The sequence below is a fragment of the Rhamphochromis sp. 'chilingali' genome (genome assembly GCF_963969265.1).
Source record: "Rhamphochromis sp. 'chilingali' genome assembly, chromosome: 15".
NCBI classification, from domain to species: Eukaryota; Metazoa; Chordata; class Actinopteri; order Cichliformes; family Cichlidae; genus Rhamphochromis; species Rhamphochromis sp. 'chilingali'.
Window position 1 is genome coordinate 10,573,653 of NC_137942.1, and position 18,548 is coordinate 10,592,200.

Consider the following 18,548-nt stretch of genomic DNA (forward strand, 5'->3'; position numbering starts at 1 on the left):
TCATCCACCCCGGGAGCCCTGCCACTAAGAAGTTATTTAACTGCCTCAGTGGCGTAACCCCCGGAGATAGACAAGTTGTCTCCCTTGTCCCCATATGCTGCTACCTTTACAGAAGATGTGTCAGTGGGATTAAGGTGGTCCTCAAAGTATTCCTTCCAAAGCCCGACAATGTCTTCCTTCAAAGTCAGCAGCGTCTGGACTTCTTTAGGGTTCACAAGAAACTTAAAGAAGTCCAGACGCTTTTCTTTCCAAGCTCCTTTGACTACGATGACGTGGAGCACTGAGAACCTCCACAGGTATACACAATGTAGGTAAAGTACCACTTCCCCTTCTGAGTCGCCTGATGGTTTGCCAGAATCTCTTCAAGGCAGTCCAAAAGTGTTTTTCCATGGCCTCTCCGAACTCCTTCCACACTCGAGTTTTTACTTCAACCACTGCTCGAGCTGTGTTCCTCTTGGCCTGTCGGTACCTATCAGCTGCCTCTGAAGTCCCACAGGCTAACAAAGCCCAATAAGACTCCTTCTTCAGCCTGATGGTTCCCTGTTTCCCTGCAGCTTCAGTGCAGCAGTTTTAGCAATGGAGGCCCAACCACCAGACGTTTGCCCCTCGCTGGGCCTGACTCCAGGGTCCCGAGAGGGTAACCAGTAACCCTATCCCAGGCAGGAACAGTTCCCTTGATCTTCTGCTTATAGGGGTTTTTGAATCCCTCTTTGGTCCCTCACCCAGGATCACTTTGGAGACCCTGCCAGGGGACAAAAAGCCCCCAACAACACACTGTGCTGCCATGTTATAAAGAAAAAGTTAAATAAAACACTTTTGATGGGAGAGATTTTTAAGCTGACAAGAGTGGTGACAATCAGTGAGCAGCATTATGCCTTGTCATCGTTTATAATTTTTTTCTAAAGCACACATGGGAAAATTATACAAGGAGCTAGAGGCCTGGGACTGGTAAAGGGCGACCAAAATTTTTATAAAAGATAAACGAACCAACCCCACAAAAAATCATAACTATGCTAAGGAATCTCAAGATTTCTTCAGTGATTCTGTATTGAAAATTCCCTTCATCAGTGACCTAGGAAGTGCTACATATCAGTCAACTGGCAAGCTGTAGACTAATTTAAGTGCAACTACTTTGATAGACTTTTTTATGTAATCTGTAACCATGCAATGCAGTTTGTTGCTGCTTTCTAACTTTATAGAAATCAGTATGACCCTCTGGGAAGCACCCTAACCCTAGGTCAAACATTTCCTACACGTAGTTCATACAGCGTTGAATTTGCTGGATTGGAGCTGACGCCCGTGCTCTGACACCTTCCCTTCGTTACTAAATTAGCTCCGTGTGGACCTCCGGGCAGTCCCTACACACAGAGCGAACGCTCCGGAACGCTCGGCGACAGCCAATCAGCGTATCTCCCTGCTTTGTTAGCTCTCCTCTGGCAAAACAACAGCTCGTTTCGATTTGTTTTCCTTTTCGCCGCGTAGCCACCAACAAACAGAGCGAGTAAAATGTTAGAATAAATAAAGCGTGTATTTGTGTTTGGTGTTATTATCGTTTTGGTGTTAGTCTAGACTGAAGGCAGAGGAAGTTGGAACTGCCGACGCATCGTTCGCTGCTAGCTAACTGGAGCTAATATCGAGCGACCCAACAGAGAAAGCAGAGATGGGGTCCATCCTGAGTCGTAGAATCGCTGGTGTTGAAGACATCGATATTCAAGCCAACTCGGCTTACCGATTTCCACCGAAATCTGGTAAATGACCGTCAATGTCTCCGATGAAATCATATTCGTCATAAACCCCCATCTTCCTAACTAGTGCGGTCTAAATGCGCTTTCTGCTAATGACCGTCAGCCGCGCAGACAAATAATGATTGTAAACATATGTGATTGCGATTTTTTTTTTTTTTTTTTTTACCAATAGACGGTAACTTAATAAAACATTTTTGTCAGATTTACAGTATTTTCGGTGTGTCGGACATTGCTGCCACCGAGGATAAAGCACGATGGCTGTTTATTAGGCTATTACAGACAGACAGTCTTGATGTTCATCAGGATGATCATGAGTAGATGGACTTTTAAGAACTGGGGAATCATAGATGTTGACGTAGTGACCCTCTATGTCATCAAATGTTTCTCACCCTTTAAAGCAATAACCTTTAAACAGTTTGATAGCATATAGATCTTTTCACATTGTAAAAACAATGTGAAGATGAGTATATAAACTAGTTTAGCCACCATTTTATTGCTTGCCAAACTAGTTTTCTTAGCATTAACTGAATAATGGAAGTATTTTAAATTTGACAAATAGCTGAAAAGAATCAAAATTAAAGCTTCAAGGTTGCTGTGCTGCTTTTTCCGAAATGACTGCACTATTAAACATGAGTGCATCCAATCTGTTCATCGCTTTTTCTTTTAAAATATCTCACCTTCAGGGAATTATTTTGCCAGCCACTTTTTCATGGGAGGAGAAAAATTTGACACGCCACATCCAGAGGGATACCTTTTTGGGGAAAACATGGACCTGAATTTTCTTGGAAATAGGCCAGTGCAGGTGAAAACTGTTGTTTATTTAACCTGCTGTTTAGCACTGTATTTTCAACAGCAGTTTGACATTTCTTATCAATAAAATGGTCAGTAGAACTATTTCAATAATTTCAAATCCTTCTATTTCACTAGTTTCCATATGTAACACCTGCACCCCATGAGCCTGTGAAAACCCTGAGGAGTCTGGTGAACATCAGGAAGGATTCTTTGCGTTTGGTCAGGTAGTGATATAAAGGCACTATCACAATGAAACATCACCATAACAGTTTTAATGAAGCCAGTCACATTGGCCTAAGCCTTGTCAAATGTCTGGATTGTAGGTATAAAGATGACTCTGACACACTGGCGGAGGACGGCGGGAAACCAAAGGTCCAGTATGGTGTGGAGTTCACTTTTGATGCTGATGCTCGAGTGGCTATCACCCTCTACTGCCAGGCATTTGAGGAGTTCTCCAATGGCATGGCAGTGTAAGGATTTAATCTTACAATTAATACAATCAAATCATCATCTGGTTTTTTACTTATTAAATAAAAATCTATGCCGTGTGTGAAGTAAACAAAGATGGGGCAAATGCATCTGCGGATCAGTTGTACCATTCACACAGACTGATACTGCTCTGACACAGCGTCTTCATGTTAATGTGAAGCAGTAACAACAAGAAACATTTAAATGCTGTTTTATGGGTGTGAGATTGAGCTCCAGAGCACAAAGTCTAGAATAGATGCAATGGGTCCTTAGCAACCACCAGTCACCATGGATACCAGATAAGACTCAGACAAAGACGAAAGTGATAGTCTGAAGTTGCCGTCTTATGAAACAAACAAGATGATCCATAAAATGACGGCGGCTGCTGCTGTTGTGCTTGGTTTTCTATTTTCTTTAGTTTGATTTTATTTAAAAAGTGTACTGAATTTCTTAATACATATAAGTGTTAGTTCACATTGAGTCTTCATTGCTGATGTCTGTATAAGTGCAGCAGCAAAAAGTTTCCAGGTTGTACTGGAATATTTCTTCCCTTTTCTGTCATTTCCAAAGTCAACTTTGATAGTTTTGCTGTCTTCTACATGTAGGTACAGCCCAAAGGATCCGTCGATGGCCTCTGAAACTGTGCATTACAAGCGGGGGGTGAGCCAGCAGTTCTCCATGCCGTCTTTTAAAATAGATTTCAGCGAATGGAAAGAAGAAGATGTAAGCATTTGCAGTAGTTAATGCATTTTGTAATCAGTTTAATTTAGCACATAAAAAAGCATTGCATCACCACGTTTGATTTGATATATGTCTTCTATTTATGTGTAACTGTCTCCTTTAAAGCTGAATTTCGACCTCGACCGAGGAGTGTTTCCCATGGTGATCCAAGCTGTGGTTGATGAAGGGGACGGTAAGTCGCTGGAGCTGCACAGGACTAATACCAATATTGACTCTGTTAAAAAGGGGACTGTTGAACTTTTTCTTACATTTTGTCTTTAATATATGCTACAGTTGTAGATGTTTACAGCAAACATGGCCAAAGTTTTAGATAATTTGGTCAGTTTATGTACAGGTAATTCTTGTGAGCCAAAAGTTTAGGCATTTAGGTGCTCTAAGTGTTTGGTTTCTGACTCCTTTCTCTGCTTCTATATGATATCAGAGGAAGCAGATCTCCCTTATATAGTCATCTCAGGCAAACAGTTTTTCTCTTGTGAAAACAGGAGAGCCACCCCCATGAACTTTCTTTTTGGGATGAGCAGCCAATCAGAGGAAGGTTAGAAGGGAGGGTGACCTTCAAGAAAGAAAAGCTAAACTGCCTTGTTTAAGATAAATAGAATAATTTTGAACTCTGAGTCATGCAAAGCTACTATAGTGGAGTCAAAAAAATAAAATTAAAAAGCTGGAAATCGTCTCTCAGTGGGCTCCTTTTTAACATTTGAAAGTAATGGACTACGATCACAGTTTAATTGTTACCTCAATAATCTTGATGTTTTGTTTTTTTCAAGATTGTCTTGGACATGCCCATGTGCTTTTGGCAGCATTTGAAAGAGTATGTATATGTTAAAAAACAATAAATAATTTTAACATGTAGAGAGCATGTTTACTATTTATATGAGCTAAAACATGTCTTGTCCCCCCCCCCCAGCATGTTGATGGGAGTTTCTCAGTGAAACCTCTGAAGCAGAAGCAAATTGTAAGTTTATAAAGGTTTTTATTTCAGTCTTGTTTTATTATAAGTTATTGAAGTTTAGAGTAAAGTCATATTTGAGCCGTTAGTTATTTATCCAGCCCATGTGTGGCATGTTTCTATCAAAGAGCAGGTGAAAGGTGGATGTTTCAGCCTGTGAAAGCATGTGAGCAGATGTGTGCCAATCTCTAAAATAGACTTGATTGTAAACCTGCGCTTTAGACTCTGAATGTATTTATTTATTCTACATTTGAGCGACAAGCACTACTTTAATGTTATTAAGTATACATAACAGATTTACAGTCATTTGTAGTGAATGGGTTTTCTTTCAAACTTTTAAGAATATGTGGATATTTTTTTTATAAAATCTAAATGTTGAATTTCATTTTTTACTTTTTTCTCAGGTGGACCGTGTAAGCTACCTCTTGCAGGAGATTTATGGAATCGAGAACAAAAACAACCAAGAAACTAAGGTTGGAATTGCTGAGAAGAATCACGATGTTGGAAAAAGTTGGCTGTGATTGATTTGTAAGCCTTTTTGTTCTTCTTTAGCCATCTGATGATGAGAACAGTGACAACAGCAACGAGTGCGTCGTCTGTTTGTCTGACCTGCGAGACACGCTTATCCTGCCCTGCAGACACCTTTGTCTCTGCAACTCCTGTGCGGACACTCTGCGGTACCAGGCCAACAACTGCCCCATCTGCAGGCTGCGTAAGAAGTGTTACTTTCTTAAAAAAAAAAAAAGTTGTGTCATGCTATATGAGCAGGTTTAGATTCAATCAATGAATTCATTAATGAATGTATCTGCTTTCCAGCCTTCAGAGCCTTGCTTCAGATCAGAGCTGTAAGGAAAAAGCCTGGAGCTCTTTCTCCCGTGTCCTTTAGTCCAGTTCTGGCTCAGACTATGGACCACGATGAGCACTCAGTAAGATATACGTTTTTAACCAGCTGTGCATCTTACCTAACTGCATTAACTGTAAAAAAAAAATTTTGAAATCTTTATTATAATATTAAGATCAACAATAAATCCACTTTTCTCTTTCACTGACTTTTTGCAGGGCACAGACTCAGTTCCTCCTGGCTTCGAGCCCATCTCACTGTTAGAGGCCCTGAATGGTTTGCGCTCGGTGTCTCCTGCCATCCCATCAGCCCCCCTCTATGACGACATCAATTTCTCTGGGGGTCTGGGAGGGGACAACAGACAGTTAAGCTCTCCAGAGCATTTAAGCGATGGAAGTCTGCAGAAAGGCAAAGTCAGCAAGTCACCTGACAGGTAATCTAAGACATAAAATCTTTACTGCAAGTAATCTGGTTTAGGTAGGAAATTGGATAGCATGTAATGGTGTCAAACATCATTTCCCATGAGACTCTGCCAGTAATCAGATTTACCCCTTTATCCATTTCCTGTAAAGAGCTGTGTTTTTAGTTAATCTTTATGCCTCCAGCAAATTTTCTTTTTTAGAGGAAAATTTAGAGCTGACATAATCATGTAAAATGGGCCTGTTAGAGGCTGAAGGCCCAAGGGCTTATCTAAGGGCTAGAATATTTTTGTCAAAGTCAAATTCTGTGCATGAATGTCACCGTGAATAATTAAATTACCACTTCTAATAGTATAGTTAAGTATTTCTTATTTTTCTGCATTGTTCCCCTCCAGCACCCTGAGGTCTCCATCGTCTCCAATCCAGGAGGAGGATGAAGAGAAGCTGTCGGAGATGTCTGATGCTCAGCCACACACTCTTCTGTCCAGTAGCCCCGCCCCCACAGATGTAAGCTTCTTCTTCACTAACTGACATTAAGCTCTGACACCAGTACAGACAAAAACCTACCTTCCTTTATTCTTCCAGGCCACAGCGACTGAGGACGTGGCAGAATCCCTGTCTCCAGATGAAGGTGAGTTTTCTCCTTTGGTTCTCAGTGAACAGTCATGTGTTTGAGTGACAGTGATGACATTCTGGACTTTGTTGGTATCCAGAGGACAGGATGCATTCTGGAGGAGACATTCTGCAGGACTGCATCAGTGAACACAGTAGCTTGACCAAAACAGAGAGTGACCCACCAGGTGATCTGTCTTTGCCAGGTAAGAGATTTTCCATCTGGGACGAAGAACAAAAAAAAGCCCTTACAAGGATCCTTTTAATTAAGGAAGAAGTGATAAAAATGAAAGATGTGTCATTTCTTAAACTTTGGACCTGTACTTTCCGATGAAAGCTTAGAGCAAATCAGGTCTTCACAAAGTGAAGACTTGTCACTGTTGACTGGAAGTTAAATATTCCCTCTGGTACTTTAGCTCAGTGTCTTTCTTCTTTAACCCTGGACTTTAAGGCTGCAATTCTGTGTGCTTTGCCTCTAACGTGTGTGCTCTGGTGCTTCTGTGTGTTACCTACCCCCCCTCTTCTGTTCCCTGCCATCTTGTCTCTTTTTACCATCTCACTTTGGCCAGCTCTAGGTCCTGATTCCTGCTCTATTGGTATGGAGGAATAACTGTGGTATGTAGGCTTTCCTGTCTGCTCTGCTTCTCTGTGTATGAGCTCTACTGATGATAATGGTAACATTCACTGCTATCATTCACAGCTAGAAACCTCCCCCCAGCAGTGATATGTTCTGTTATGATCAACAATTAAATGCCTGCAAGGCCAAACTGGTGTAGAACAGTTTGTTCTCCTACTGAAAGTCTGAAAGGAAACTTCACTTTTAACTATGTTTCTTATCTATTGATTGTTTCCCCTTTTTCCAACCCCAGGGTCATCAGAAAGCCTGAAAAGTCAGAGCACAAACTGCTCCAGCCAGCCTCTCCTGTGTCCCACGAGCAGCCTTCATATGGAAGATGAACATCTCATCCACTAACTCCTCCCATCTTTGCTTCAGAGATCATCCAGCTCTTTCATTCCTTTCACCCCCACAGCTCAGTCTTCTGCTTGCGTGATCAGAGCTGACAACAGCCCCGAAAGGAAGTTAACAAGAGTGAGGCAGGACTCTGTTTATTCCATCAGCATCTCTTGACAAAACAAAAGAAATTGGACGGTCGCAAAGATGTTTGTGATGGCTTGTTCTATGACTGAAGTTTAAAAAAAAAAGATCAACTCCCCCCAGCTTTTTATTAACTCTCGAATGGTCTTCAGTCGTCGAGTTGTTGTTTAGTACTGTTTATTCCAGAGAAATTTCACTACCTGTCATGGTGGTGCTTTTAAGCGCACTTACTTTAAATTAACGCTGTATCAAAGTTTTTGACACTAAATTCTAAAGAATTTGTATTACTTGTGTATCCGTGTGGCCATTTGAGGTGATTTTGCTCTCCCAACAAAATCAGTTATAATTCATTCCTCACAACAAAAGTATATAATGACATATGTCTTAAGCTGTCTGCTGTCTAAAACATCAACACATGGTTTTATCATTTCAAACTATATATCTATGTATTACAACTAGAGTCCTGTGTAGTTGCCTTTAAAATTGTACATTTTTTTATATATATATTATATAATATATAAAAAAATATAAATAAAGGAACTACATTCAGTTAACATGCACAATATTTAAGACTTTGATAATCAAAAAGAGCTACAGATTTACATCCTAACAGCTGAACTCAAAGATAGCTAAAGCCTGCTACAAGCATAGATGCTGCACCTACATGTTTGCTGACTTAGTGTGGCACAGTAAGGGTGCTCGTGGTATATGTGGCAACTTTCTACAGTCCCTTTTTTTCCGTGGCAATGCCAGTGTCTGCTTCTGTGATGTAGCTGCAAAAAAAGGGGTCACGTGTTTGTGTGGCTGCAGCGACTGTACTTACCTTGGTTGTGTACGTGTAGCACACTGCATATAGATCTATGTGCCTTGAATTAATGTGGTTGCCTGCTTGTTGCAATGGACATTAGTGTTCTTAAAAATGCCACAGTATACAACAGTTTCAGCCCGTAGACAGGATTTTTTTTATGCTGATGTACAGAGCCTTTTTTTCGTATCGCAAACTTCATGCTACTGGAAAAACGTATGTTGTTATTGAGCAATATTCAATTGAACTGTTCATTTACTATGTTATTGCCATGTGTTGATTATGCATTCAATATTAGTGTTTAGGTTCAAGTGGGTTCTCCTCGTAACAATTGTGTTTTTGAAAGGAAGGCATCCAATGCAATAGATGCAAAGGCAAATGCATCTTAATAATTGGGCTCGCATTTGCATGTGAATTTGTAGATGCTTAAACCTCTGACTCCTTTGAATGCTTTTTTTTTTTTTACTTTTGGTAACGTGCTTATTTTGTCTTTACTCCCTCCTTTTCTGTGCCATTTCAACTTGACACTGTGCCTTCCCGTTCTGACCACTGTTGACCTGGTATCCAGGATAACTCCACACTAAGTGGTATTTGGCTCTCTGTAAAATCAATACCTGTCTCTTCCCGTGTGTGTATAGCAGCATGTGTATAACAATAAAGAAAGAGTCATTACTTCAACTGCAAGTTGTTTGCTGATCATCTCAAGAACACAATTCTATTAAGACAATATTATGCTGTAGAGCTCACAGATTACAGTTTAATGCTGACAAATGTACAAGTTTTTGACAGTAAAACAGTGACATTTGCTACTGTGTAGATGTAGGAAATTAGCCCAGAAGTTTAAGGATTCAGAGTTTTACAAGGTAATTACAAGCATCGTGAAGAAAAGCACACACGTTTAGTAGTGGATGAAGAACATAAGAGATGTAAAATGATGTTTGCAGTCATCACTCAATATCAATTAAATCTGTCAAGCTTCAGATGAAGATGTTGGTCCTGAAATTGATAAAAACATACAAATCTGTGTTCTTTAAATGTAGACAAATACTTGGTCACACCCAAAAAGGTTCAGTGATAGCACAGTTTCCTATGTTATGCACTGCGTCATGTAAACGGATGAAAAGCAAAGAAAAATTCAAAGTTATCAAAGTCTGTCTTCTCTTCTTTTTTTCTTTTTTGCTGTGTGCACAATAGCAAACAGAATACTGGCAAGTCTAGTATCAATAAATATTATGTATATTATCAAATAAAATTAAAAGTGTGCATACTCTGTTTCTGTCATTATGAAGACCAAGCACCTGACACAGGGTTTTAGAATTACACTTAAGCACTCTGCTACTTTGGATTATATCTTTTATTGTGTATAAACATGACAATAAGGAGTCTTCTGTCACTGTGAACACTGCTCTCTACTGGCCACATGGCCAAGGAAACGTGTAGCTTTGGATCACATTTCAGTGTATTTTTCACAGGGAGCGTTGACTGTGAAGAAGGTCTGAGTGAATTCTCTATCCTGAACCTACATATGCATGAATGTGCAAATATATGTATGATAACACACATAGGAGGTTACACCCATATTAAAATAAACAATTAAATCACCAGAACATCTAAAACATGAAGTCTAGTCTGATATTTAAATAAATGGATATAATGTATCCCAGAAGAATAAATAAATGAACGACAGCTCATTTCAGTAAGAATTTTCCACCCGTCTGATGCAAAATGTCTCAGAGCTTTTCTGCAGTCATGATTAGCTGCTGCCCAGCTCAGACAACAACAGCTGTAAGCCAGTTTAAAGTTTAATGAGGATTCGGTTACACAAGCTCGCTTCAAGCTAGCCTGTAAAAACATAATACACTGTAGAAATGTGCATGTGTGCAGTATGTGTGTATCCACACACACACGCGCGCACACATTAGATTAGATCTATGACACTTTGGTCAGTGGGTCAGCGAGGCTAAATTACATAACGTCAGAGTTTAATAAGCTTTCACATGCTTACACCTTTGAGCGTCAGAGGTTCGTTTCCTTTTCTAAATTTGTCTGAATGAGTGAAAGTCAACTCTGTCACTGTTTAACTGTAACAGTGTGTTCAGCACTGAACGATTCCCAGGTCAGAAAAGGTAACGCAATCTCTGGCTGTGTACATGCCTGACATCTGATGATCCGGCTCACATAGATATTCTTGTATTTGTGATTAGCAGGCTGTCCAGATAACACAGAATAAATGAGATTTACAAAACATCATTACAGCCCAAGGCCAAAGGGAGGAGTGGTATGAAGCAGTAATCCCTAATAATAATGTTCCTTTTTTAATAGTTGAGGCCATTTGGAGAAAGTATTTGTACAGCCAAATAACTGCAGTATAAAATATAAAACTCTTGGGGCCAGAGAAATAAGGCTTTCTTTTTTCAGTCTTAACAAAGGAAACTCCAATGAAAAAGTTTATTAGATGAAGAAGTTTAGGAATGCAATGCATACACATCCACAGAATTTGTGATATAGAGCACTGTGGTTTTATTTCATGACATGAAGTGGTTTGCTGTAGAGTGAACTCAAAGTGTCCTTTGAAATTCTACTGTTGTGCTGACAGCTAAACGCGTCTGTGTAAACAGGTTTACCCAAGGCCAGCTGATGCTCGTGCGCTCTCATTTAATTAGCCTGTGCTAAATCTCTTTAAGGCATGAAATCACCCCCACAGCAATCCGCATAAAATCTCTCCTCCTTACTCAGTTCAGTCAAAGTAGCCCGGACGCCCTTGGTCTCTAAAAACACGAGCATCACCACAACAGTCACACCATGTCCTGCACATCCCCACGCTGAACAAGACAAAACCCAGAGGACATGCAAATGTGCATGTGCCAATATCCATGTGCCCATGAAAACTAGTATCTCAACAACACACTTTTTTTCATACTGAAGGTTCACAGTTTTACAATTAATCTGCCTGAGTTATTCCATCTGTGCAGGCAGGATATTACCATTACAAAAAGATATTCTAACACAGAGGGAAAAACTAAAAAAAGACTTCTGTAACTACTCTGACAGGAGGTTGATTCAAATGTTTATCTCAGTGTTGGAATGATTAAAGCTTTCTGAATACTAATAAGTAAAAAATTCTCACTGAACTGCTGCAGCTACAGACTTGTCAATCTCTTAATGTGGCAGTGCAAACCAAATCCAAAGTATAAAGCGCATAAAAAATACAGCAAGAACAATAAAGTCTGCTGTTTAACGTTAGAGGATTTAAAGACTTCGGTGGCACGTGCACAGACAGCTATCCTACTTGGAAGCAGCCACTTAGAGATCAGTTAAAAAAGAGGAGGAGGGAGAGAGAGTGGGGGAGGCGAGAAGGTCAGCATCTTGCCAGCTGAGGTGACTAAGACTGGACTCAGAGCTGTGGGAAAAGCAGGGCACGGGAGGTTTTGTTTGCAGGGTTTAACTTTATCTGACTGCTACTAAAAGTTCTAGTAGAAAAAGGCTGGAAAAAAGGAGACAGACTCACAGGAGGAACTGTGTAAAATAATCAGAAGCTCCTGTTGTTGCTGTATTGAGGCATGATGACACAACAGGTCAGTGGCTTACTGTTCTTCAAACCCTTCTTTCAGAAGACACCTGTCAGGGTGGACAGCTCTCTGCAACAGAGGCGGCACACACTCCCAGCCAGCGAGTTCAGGAACCTCACACCACAGGATGCCATCAGTGTGTTCGAGATTGAAAGAGAAGGCAAGTCATTAGGCAAGATCGTTGCATTTCATATAAGCAACATATTAATGTGTAACTTCATCTTAGTGCCATTTACAGAGTTAGTGAGAGCATATTTCTTTCATGCTTTCATTTTCATTCCTCCCACAAACTGACGCACTCTCTAAAATCCTCCCCAGCATTTATATCTGTGTCTGGAGAGTGTCCACTTACCCTGGATGAAGTTCTTAACTTCCTGGGTCAGTGCCCTGAGCTGTCTCTGGGCTGGTTTGAAGAGGGACAGCTGGTAGCTTTCATCATCGGCTCTGGCTGGGACAAGGAGAGGCTTTCACAGGTATTTCACAATTGCCTGATTTTGGTGAAATGACTGTGATTCTGTGGCTCATTCATTTTCTTTTTTCTTTTTTTAATAACATTACTTCTATTTAACCAGGAGGCCATGACTCAGCATGTCCCAGACAGCTCCACTGTGCACATCCATGTGCTGTCTGTGCACCGCCACTGCCGCCAGCAGGGAAAGGGCTCCATCATCTTGTGGCGCTACTTGCAGTACGTGAGCTGCATGCCAGGCCTCCGTCGAGCTCTGCTGATCTGCGAGGATTTCCTCGTGCCCTTCTACCTCAAGGCTGGCTTCAAGGAGATAGGGCCATCAGCCATCACAGTATCTAACATGCACTTCCAAGAGATGGAGTACACTCTATCTGGACAGGCGTACTCACGGCGGAACAGCGACTGCTAGTCCTTCAATCCTTACCCTGCACTCTCCACTCCACTTATTTCTAACATGGACTCTTGTCAAGCACAAAATACTGCAGCAGGAGAAAAGAGGACACGAATATAGCTGGCCTGGGTTCAGTATCCTAATGCGTCCCCTGATCCACTGAACATGGAGTTAAGTCTGTGTTAAGGCCTGAGGGGAACAACAGTGGATTTAGGTGCTCAAGCAACAAAATGAACCTGTTGCTTTTCTCAGTTATCTATTTATCTAGTCTTCTGTCACTTGTACAATAGATTAATAATGTTTTTAATTATTATAGAAGGCAATTACTGTAAACAACATCTCAGTGTAAATACAATTCTATTTTTATAAACCATACAAATCCAAGCTGTAATACAATCCCATAGCTTGTTGTGGTTTTGTTTGAATTCTTATGAGTTTAAATACTTTAAAGCGATCTTCATCATGTGCTCAAGCAGGAGAGGCAGACATTTTCATTTTGTAGATTTTTTTTTTACTTTTCTTTTCAAATACATGTGAGTAGACAGGTAGCTAAAACACTACCGTGTTCAAAACAGTAATCACTTCTTGAGAAGCAATAAAAAAAAAAAAGGAGAGATAACATTCGAGTGCTCAGCATAATGTAACAAAAATATGGCAGTAGTTGGTACATTTATCAACAAGGCACCAAAGGTATCAATATCTGATTTTTGTCCCTGCTTTTGTATGAGGTTGCCTGGATAATAATATTAATAAATCTTTTGCCTGGAGGGTGAATGTACAAAAAAAGGGGAAAGAAAATCTTCATTGTTCCAGCGCTGGCTTTTCTCATTTCTGCAGGACAGCTAGGTGTTTTGGTGAGGTTCACAAGTGCCTTAGCTTTGTTTCACTCGACAGTGAAGGAGTGATGATGAAAATAAGTCCTTATGATGAGTGGTATGGGTATTCATATTGAGTAAAATAACACAAGCATATTATCATAGTCCACATAGAAGAGGGAGACAATCCCCCAGCCAGTCCGTGTCTTTTGACCTGATGCCTTCCTGCAGTGCTCACACTTCAGTGGAGGTGAGCATTGAGGTCATACTTCTCGCAGAACTTGTCTGTAAAGGGTATGCAGGTGAGCAACTCGCACCATTCACACTTGATTGGGTAGACGTAGAAGAGCACCACGAGGCCTGAAAAGAGTCCAACAAACACCAGCAGGAAGATGATAATCTGGCAGCGTTTGCGGTACAGGTCCATGCGGCCAAAGCTGATGTAGGGTAGGAAGGCGAAGGACAGGAAGAAGCCAGAGATGAAGCCACAAATGTGGGCAAAATTGTCAATCCAGGGCAGCAGCCCAAAGGCAAAGAGGAAGAGCACCACACACAGCAGCTTGGTGAAGGCCCTCCAGGGCTGGGCCAGGATCTGCCAGCTCTGAAACAGCTCCACAAACAGGCAGGCCAGAATCCCAAACTGCGAGCCAGCTGGACCCACCTGAGACAAAGACAGCATCGAGGGACACAGGCTTGAGAAAACACAATGAGCTGTTCAGTCTTTTATATCTGATCAAAATTACTTGTCATTTTGTGAAAGGTATTGTGTCTAGCTGGTGATCACCTCTGCTCTGTAGGGCAGGAAAATGGCTGAAGCTAAGTTGCCAGTGATGCCACTGAGTATGTAAATGATTGAAATGCGCAACCAGCCTGCCAGCTTCTCCAGATCCCTCAGGATGGTCATCTGGAAAGCCACCGACACCAGGCAGTGAAGGATTCTGGGAGGACAGACAATGACAAATAGTTCATATGTGTGACGAGTGTGATGCGCGAGTGAATGTGGGTGAAAAGCCGCACGTGTTGGGAAGATAATCCCTCTGTGTTGAAGAGGCAAGCCCCTCAAGTGCCGAGTGGGAATGACTTTGCTCAACAGCAAAATCAGCCTCCATCTCACTGAAGCTTAATGAGTTCGTGTGGCGAGGGCACTTTGTTTAATTACCCAGGAGAGAGATAAGAGACTGAATAAAGATGAAGCACTGCTCTTCTTAAGGTCAGCTCTTTGTGCTGCCTGACTGACAGGTCTAAACTACACCAAAGAGAAACTGACAGTCTGATATATACTGCGAATAACTGCAAGTAATGAATACGTGGAACACATGGAAAACAGCTGGAGTAACTTTAGCCAACTGCATATGAGGCACTGCTGGTTCATCTGATAAGAAGATTGCCCCTATCTCTCTAATGATATTGTATTATAATAACATTATTATATATACACTTTTAAACAGGAATAAAGACAGAGAACAATTAAATCCCCCCAACAATGGAGGGGAGAACAGAGCTTCCCTTGAATTTGTATTGCACAAACGTTCTGGTTTAAAAGAAAAATATGTATAAAAAAAGGAAATTCCTGAATGCAGCAGTTTTATAGGATGCGCTACCAACAGGGTAATGAACCCAGAGCTGCCAAACCAAAGAACATTTGCAGGAGTCAAATGTGGCAACGACAAGTGAAGCGTCAGCAAGAAGAATCAGAAAACCTGTCACTTCTCTGCCTATTCATGCAGCGTGCACTCCTGTCACTATCTGACACGTCAAATATTAAAATGTCAGTTTGGGCAACTGTATTTATATCTAACACATTATTGTGGAATATTTAGTTATTCAGCAAAATAAGGAACATTATTATTTACTAAGTGCTTTATAGTTCAGTCGCACATAAGTAAAAATTGGCGGTTGCACGTAGAGCATGCACCACTCTCGCCTACGGGTGACCCCTTGCATTTGCAAGGTAAATGAACACGTCACATGTCAGTTTACAATCTTGTTGTGTTTACTTTACAAAACAGAAATAAACTACCCACGAGTTCTTAATTTTTATGTATTCCAGAGAAGCCATTTGCTAACAAGTGGCATTATGATATTACAGAGGATTTCCTGGAAATTATTCTTCATTTTGCCAAGCACAGGAACTTGGACTGGTAATATTATTACTTACTTTATGTGACTGCATTTGTGCTTCAGTAATAATGAAAGATGCATTAATTTGTGAAGTTTGTTGTGCCAAAAACTCACATAAGTATGAGAAACTTTATGATATTATTATTATATGCATATTATCTTATTTTCTGCACTATTCCAAAAAGTGTAGAGCACAGTTAGCAACCAATAAATATAATATAATTTAAAGAATGAAAAAGTCATCCCTGCAGTACTCAGGTGCCTACATAATCAACTAGCCAACACTATTTCAACACTTCTTAACTGGCATATTCTCCCATTCAGTGTGTATTTTTTTAATAAACAAACAGGAACCAACCACATATAATTCATTGTCTGTAAAGGCACTATTTGTCCTCACCTCCTTTTGTTGTCTTCTATTACCCATCTATTCATCTTTCATATATGTGTTGAGGATGCCTCTGTATTTGATTTGTTGTGATACGAGGACATATTGATACCAAGAGCTAATTTCCTTGTGTGTGGCAAACATCTTGGGCGGATAAACCTGCCTGATTCAGATCTTTTAATAATTTCTGTCGTCGCTGCTTGGTGCTAACACAGACCCTGACGTGGACCATTTCCACTGTCTGATAAGAAGAACTGTGTTAATTGTCCCTCTGGTTGGTGAAATTAGTTATTATTATTATTATTATTATTATTTTCTTTTTGTTTAATCCAGCTCATGTTAGAAGTTGTCTTGAAACAATAACTAAACACCACAAAACCTGTTAAAACTTTCCAACTATTACTTTTATTAGTACTTGATTCTTTTGCCAGGTAGAAAGCTGAATGAGCAGCTACTGCCAGCGACTGACTCACCCAGCATGTAGGAAGAGTGAGAGCCAGAGCCTGTAAAACTGATCTGGGACCTCAGGGTTGAGGAAAGGCAACAGTCCACACACATCGTCCATGCAGTGCACCTAAAGAAAGGGCAGAACACGGTGTCGTGACATAATAACATCACACAGTCATAATGAAAACCCAAAACAAGGAATGGAAAAACTGGAAAGAAAGGCAGACACCTACACAGTTCCTTAAACATTAAACCCCCCCACATCTTTCTAATCAGTACTAAGTGGGTTTTTTTTTTCTTTCTTCTGTATTAAACAGAGTTGCTTACTTGAGAGCAAAGAGTAGCCTCCTCATGAAAGTAGCCCTTCATGAAGTCACAATATTCCCGGGATGTAATTTCACACCTTGAAGAAAGCAAACGGCATGTGTTAAGCAAGTGAATCAAGTGGTTATTCATCCAGTGTGCAATTTATTTGGAATAAATGTTTCTCTCCTCACCTCCCTTTGGTTCCAATGCAGCAGGGTCGGCCTGTGATGGTACAGTCTATATGAGGCAGGTTGGTATGGTTCCCTGTGTTGTACCTGGTACAAACCTAAAAGCCAGGGAAAAAGGGAACATCAGTCAATTTATCCTGATTATATCCAAGGCAAAAATTTTAAAATAAAACAGAATGAATTCTGTAGTGTAAATTTTTTTTTTTTTACAACTCAGCTACACCAAAAGCAAGCATTTTTTATACTGAGAATAGTATAAAAGTAGCAGGGAGAAAGATGATAACATTGCTAAATTGCAAATGATCTAAAATTTCTGTGTTTTGAGGTATAACATAAATATTAGAAGGGTGTCAGGATTTACCAGTCGTAGCAATAAAGGTGAGATTTAAAAAACTATTTTAATGCATTTAATCGATCCTTAGTAGTGGAAAAGTGGGTGGTTGCCCTGCAGTGCTGAGGGTACCAGCTCCTCGAGAAAACCGGCACAAACACAGGGACAACATGCAAACGCCACACAGGAGGGCCTAGCTCTAGATTTAAATCCTGGACTCTCTTGAGAAAAATCACAATCTGATCTATCCTTCTTCTGTTTGGGCCTCAAAACCAAGCGGCGTTTCAGCATACTCACTGGCCACTTGGTGATGTCATCGGGCCATTCATGAGGTGACACTGAGGCTGGCTCTAGACATATCCTGGAAGCACAGAAGGTATAGCAGTACAGTGTCGTTATCATTAAATAAACACCGCAAGCTTCAACCACTGAAACTACTAGGCGCCTTACCTGGGATCCTGATGGCACACTGAACCGTACTGTCTGTCTTTACCATTTAACTTGGGAGTGCTGGGATGCCCCGGCCATTTCACCCACACAGCCAGAGTACTCTGAAAACAAGAAATCAACATTGCCCACGGCTTCTCTTTGATGCAGAGCTGCAAATGTCAAGGATCCCAAAATAAAGGGTTGTTTACCGACCGAGCATTCCTCCTCTGAGGTTTGGACGCAGCCTGAGCGATCGTTGCGCACACAGCAGGCAGAGTTTCTTTCGATGTCCCTCTTTTCCCTGATGAGATCATGCACTTGCTGGTCTTGGCGCATGCATGGAGAGTATTTGGCCCCCAAGTGGATCAGGGCTTCCTAAAAATGAATGGATAGAGGTATAAAGGAAAAAATTTAATAATTTGCTGACATTTATGCATGAACTCTAAGATTTTAAAAAAGAACAAATTACAAAAAAAAACAACAACAACAAAAAAAAAAAAAAACACATAATCAAAGACAGCTTACCGAACTGGGCCCAATCCAAAAGTTCTCCTGCTGTACAAACTTGACATTTTCATACACACCTTTGTTTCTTAAAACCTGAATTATCACACACAAAAAAAGAA

General features: G+C 40.7%; 3 protein-coding genes across 5 annotated transcripts in view; 2 read left to right on the forward strand and 1 right to left on the reverse strand.

Moving 5' to 3' along the window:
* Positions 1-1,390: 1,390 nt before the first annotated feature.
* Positions 1,391-9,146, forward strand: mgrn1b (mahogunin, ring finger 1b). 2 transcript variants are annotated; one of them, XM_080906141.1, is made up of 17 exons: positions 1,391-1,748; positions 2,429-2,547; positions 2,673-2,761; positions 2,861-3,007; positions 3,611-3,728; positions 3,852-3,918; positions 4,514-4,557; positions 4,654-4,701; positions 5,100-5,168; positions 5,248-5,407; positions 5,512-5,621; positions 5,755-5,969; positions 6,351-6,462; positions 6,541-6,586; positions 6,669-6,773; positions 7,137-7,182; positions 7,437-9,146. In XM_080906141.1, the coding sequence occupies exons 1-16, from the start codon at positions 1,661-1,663 to the stop codon at positions 7,175-7,177; spliced, it is 1,578 nt and encodes a 525-aa protein (XP_080762267.1). In that variant the 5' UTR covers positions 1,391-1,660; the 3' UTR covers positions 7,178-7,182; positions 7,437-9,146. The 2 variants fall into 2 exon arrangements, with proteins under 2 accessions (XP_080762267.1, XP_080762266.1); XM_080906140.1 differs by lacking the exon at positions 7,137-7,182.
* A 1,721-nt stretch (positions 9,147-10,867) lies between these two features.
* On the forward strand, positions 10,868-13,120 carry aanat2 (arylalkylamine N-acetyltransferase 2). Its single transcript, XM_080906213.1, has 3 exons — positions 10,868-12,197; positions 12,356-12,510; positions 12,610-13,120. Exons 1-3 carry the CDS (start codon positions 12,029-12,031, stop codon positions 12,913-12,915), a joined length of 630 nt encoding a protein of 209 aa, XP_080762339.1. The 5' UTR covers positions 10,868-12,028; the 3' UTR covers positions 12,916-13,120.
* A 318-nt stretch (positions 13,121-13,438) lies between these two features.
* Positions 13,439-18,548, reverse strand: part of rhbdf1a (rhomboid 5 homolog 1a) — a 29,113-nt gene continuing 24,003 nt past the window's right edge. For both annotated transcript variants that reach the window (XM_080906211.1, XM_080906212.1), the window contains 9 exons: positions 18,448-18,522; positions 18,136-18,297; positions 17,944-18,044; positions 17,791-17,854; positions 17,166-17,260; positions 16,996-17,071; positions 16,695-16,795; positions 14,497-14,650; positions 13,439-14,373 (listed from right to left, as the gene is read on the reverse strand). In XM_080906211.1, the coding sequence (XP_080762337.1) occupies positions 13,954-14,373; positions 14,497-14,650; positions 16,695-16,795; positions 16,996-17,071; positions 17,166-17,260; positions 17,791-17,854; positions 17,944-18,044; positions 18,136-18,297; positions 18,448-18,522 (1,248 nt within the window). In that variant the 3' untranslated portion in view covers positions 13,439-13,953. The remainder of the gene's footprint in view (positions 14,374-14,496; positions 14,651-16,694; positions 16,796-16,995; positions 17,072-17,165; positions 17,261-17,790; positions 17,855-17,943; positions 18,045-18,135; positions 18,298-18,447; positions 18,523-18,548) is intronic.

Excerpts from the sequence above, each read along its gene's own strand:
- mgrn1b (XM_080906140.1), top strand. The coding sequence starts at position 1,661 with ATGGGGTCCATCCTGAGTCGTAGAATCGCTGGTGTTGAAGACATCGAT. Across the intron at positions 1,749-2,428 it reads CCGATTTCCACCGAAATCTG|GGAATTATTTTGCCAGCCAC; the intron begins GTAAATGACCGT and ends TCTCACCTTCAG. Across the intron at positions 5,408-5,511 it reads CTGCCCCATCTGCAGGCTGC|CCTTCAGAGCCTTGCTTCAG; the intron begins GTAAGAAGTGTT and ends TCTGCTTTCCAG.
- aanat2 (XM_080906213.1), top strand. The coding sequence starts at position 12,029 with ATGATGACACAACAGGTCAGTGGCTTACTGTTCTTCAAACCCTTCTTT. Across the intron at positions 12,198-12,355 it reads GTTCGAGATTGAAAGAGAAG|CATTTATATCTGTGTCTGGA; the intron begins GCAAGTCATTAG and ends AATCCTCCCCAG. Across the intron at positions 12,511-12,609 it reads ACAAGGAGAGGCTTTCACAG|GAGGCCATGACTCAGCATGT; the intron begins GTATTTCACAAT and ends CTATTTAACCAG.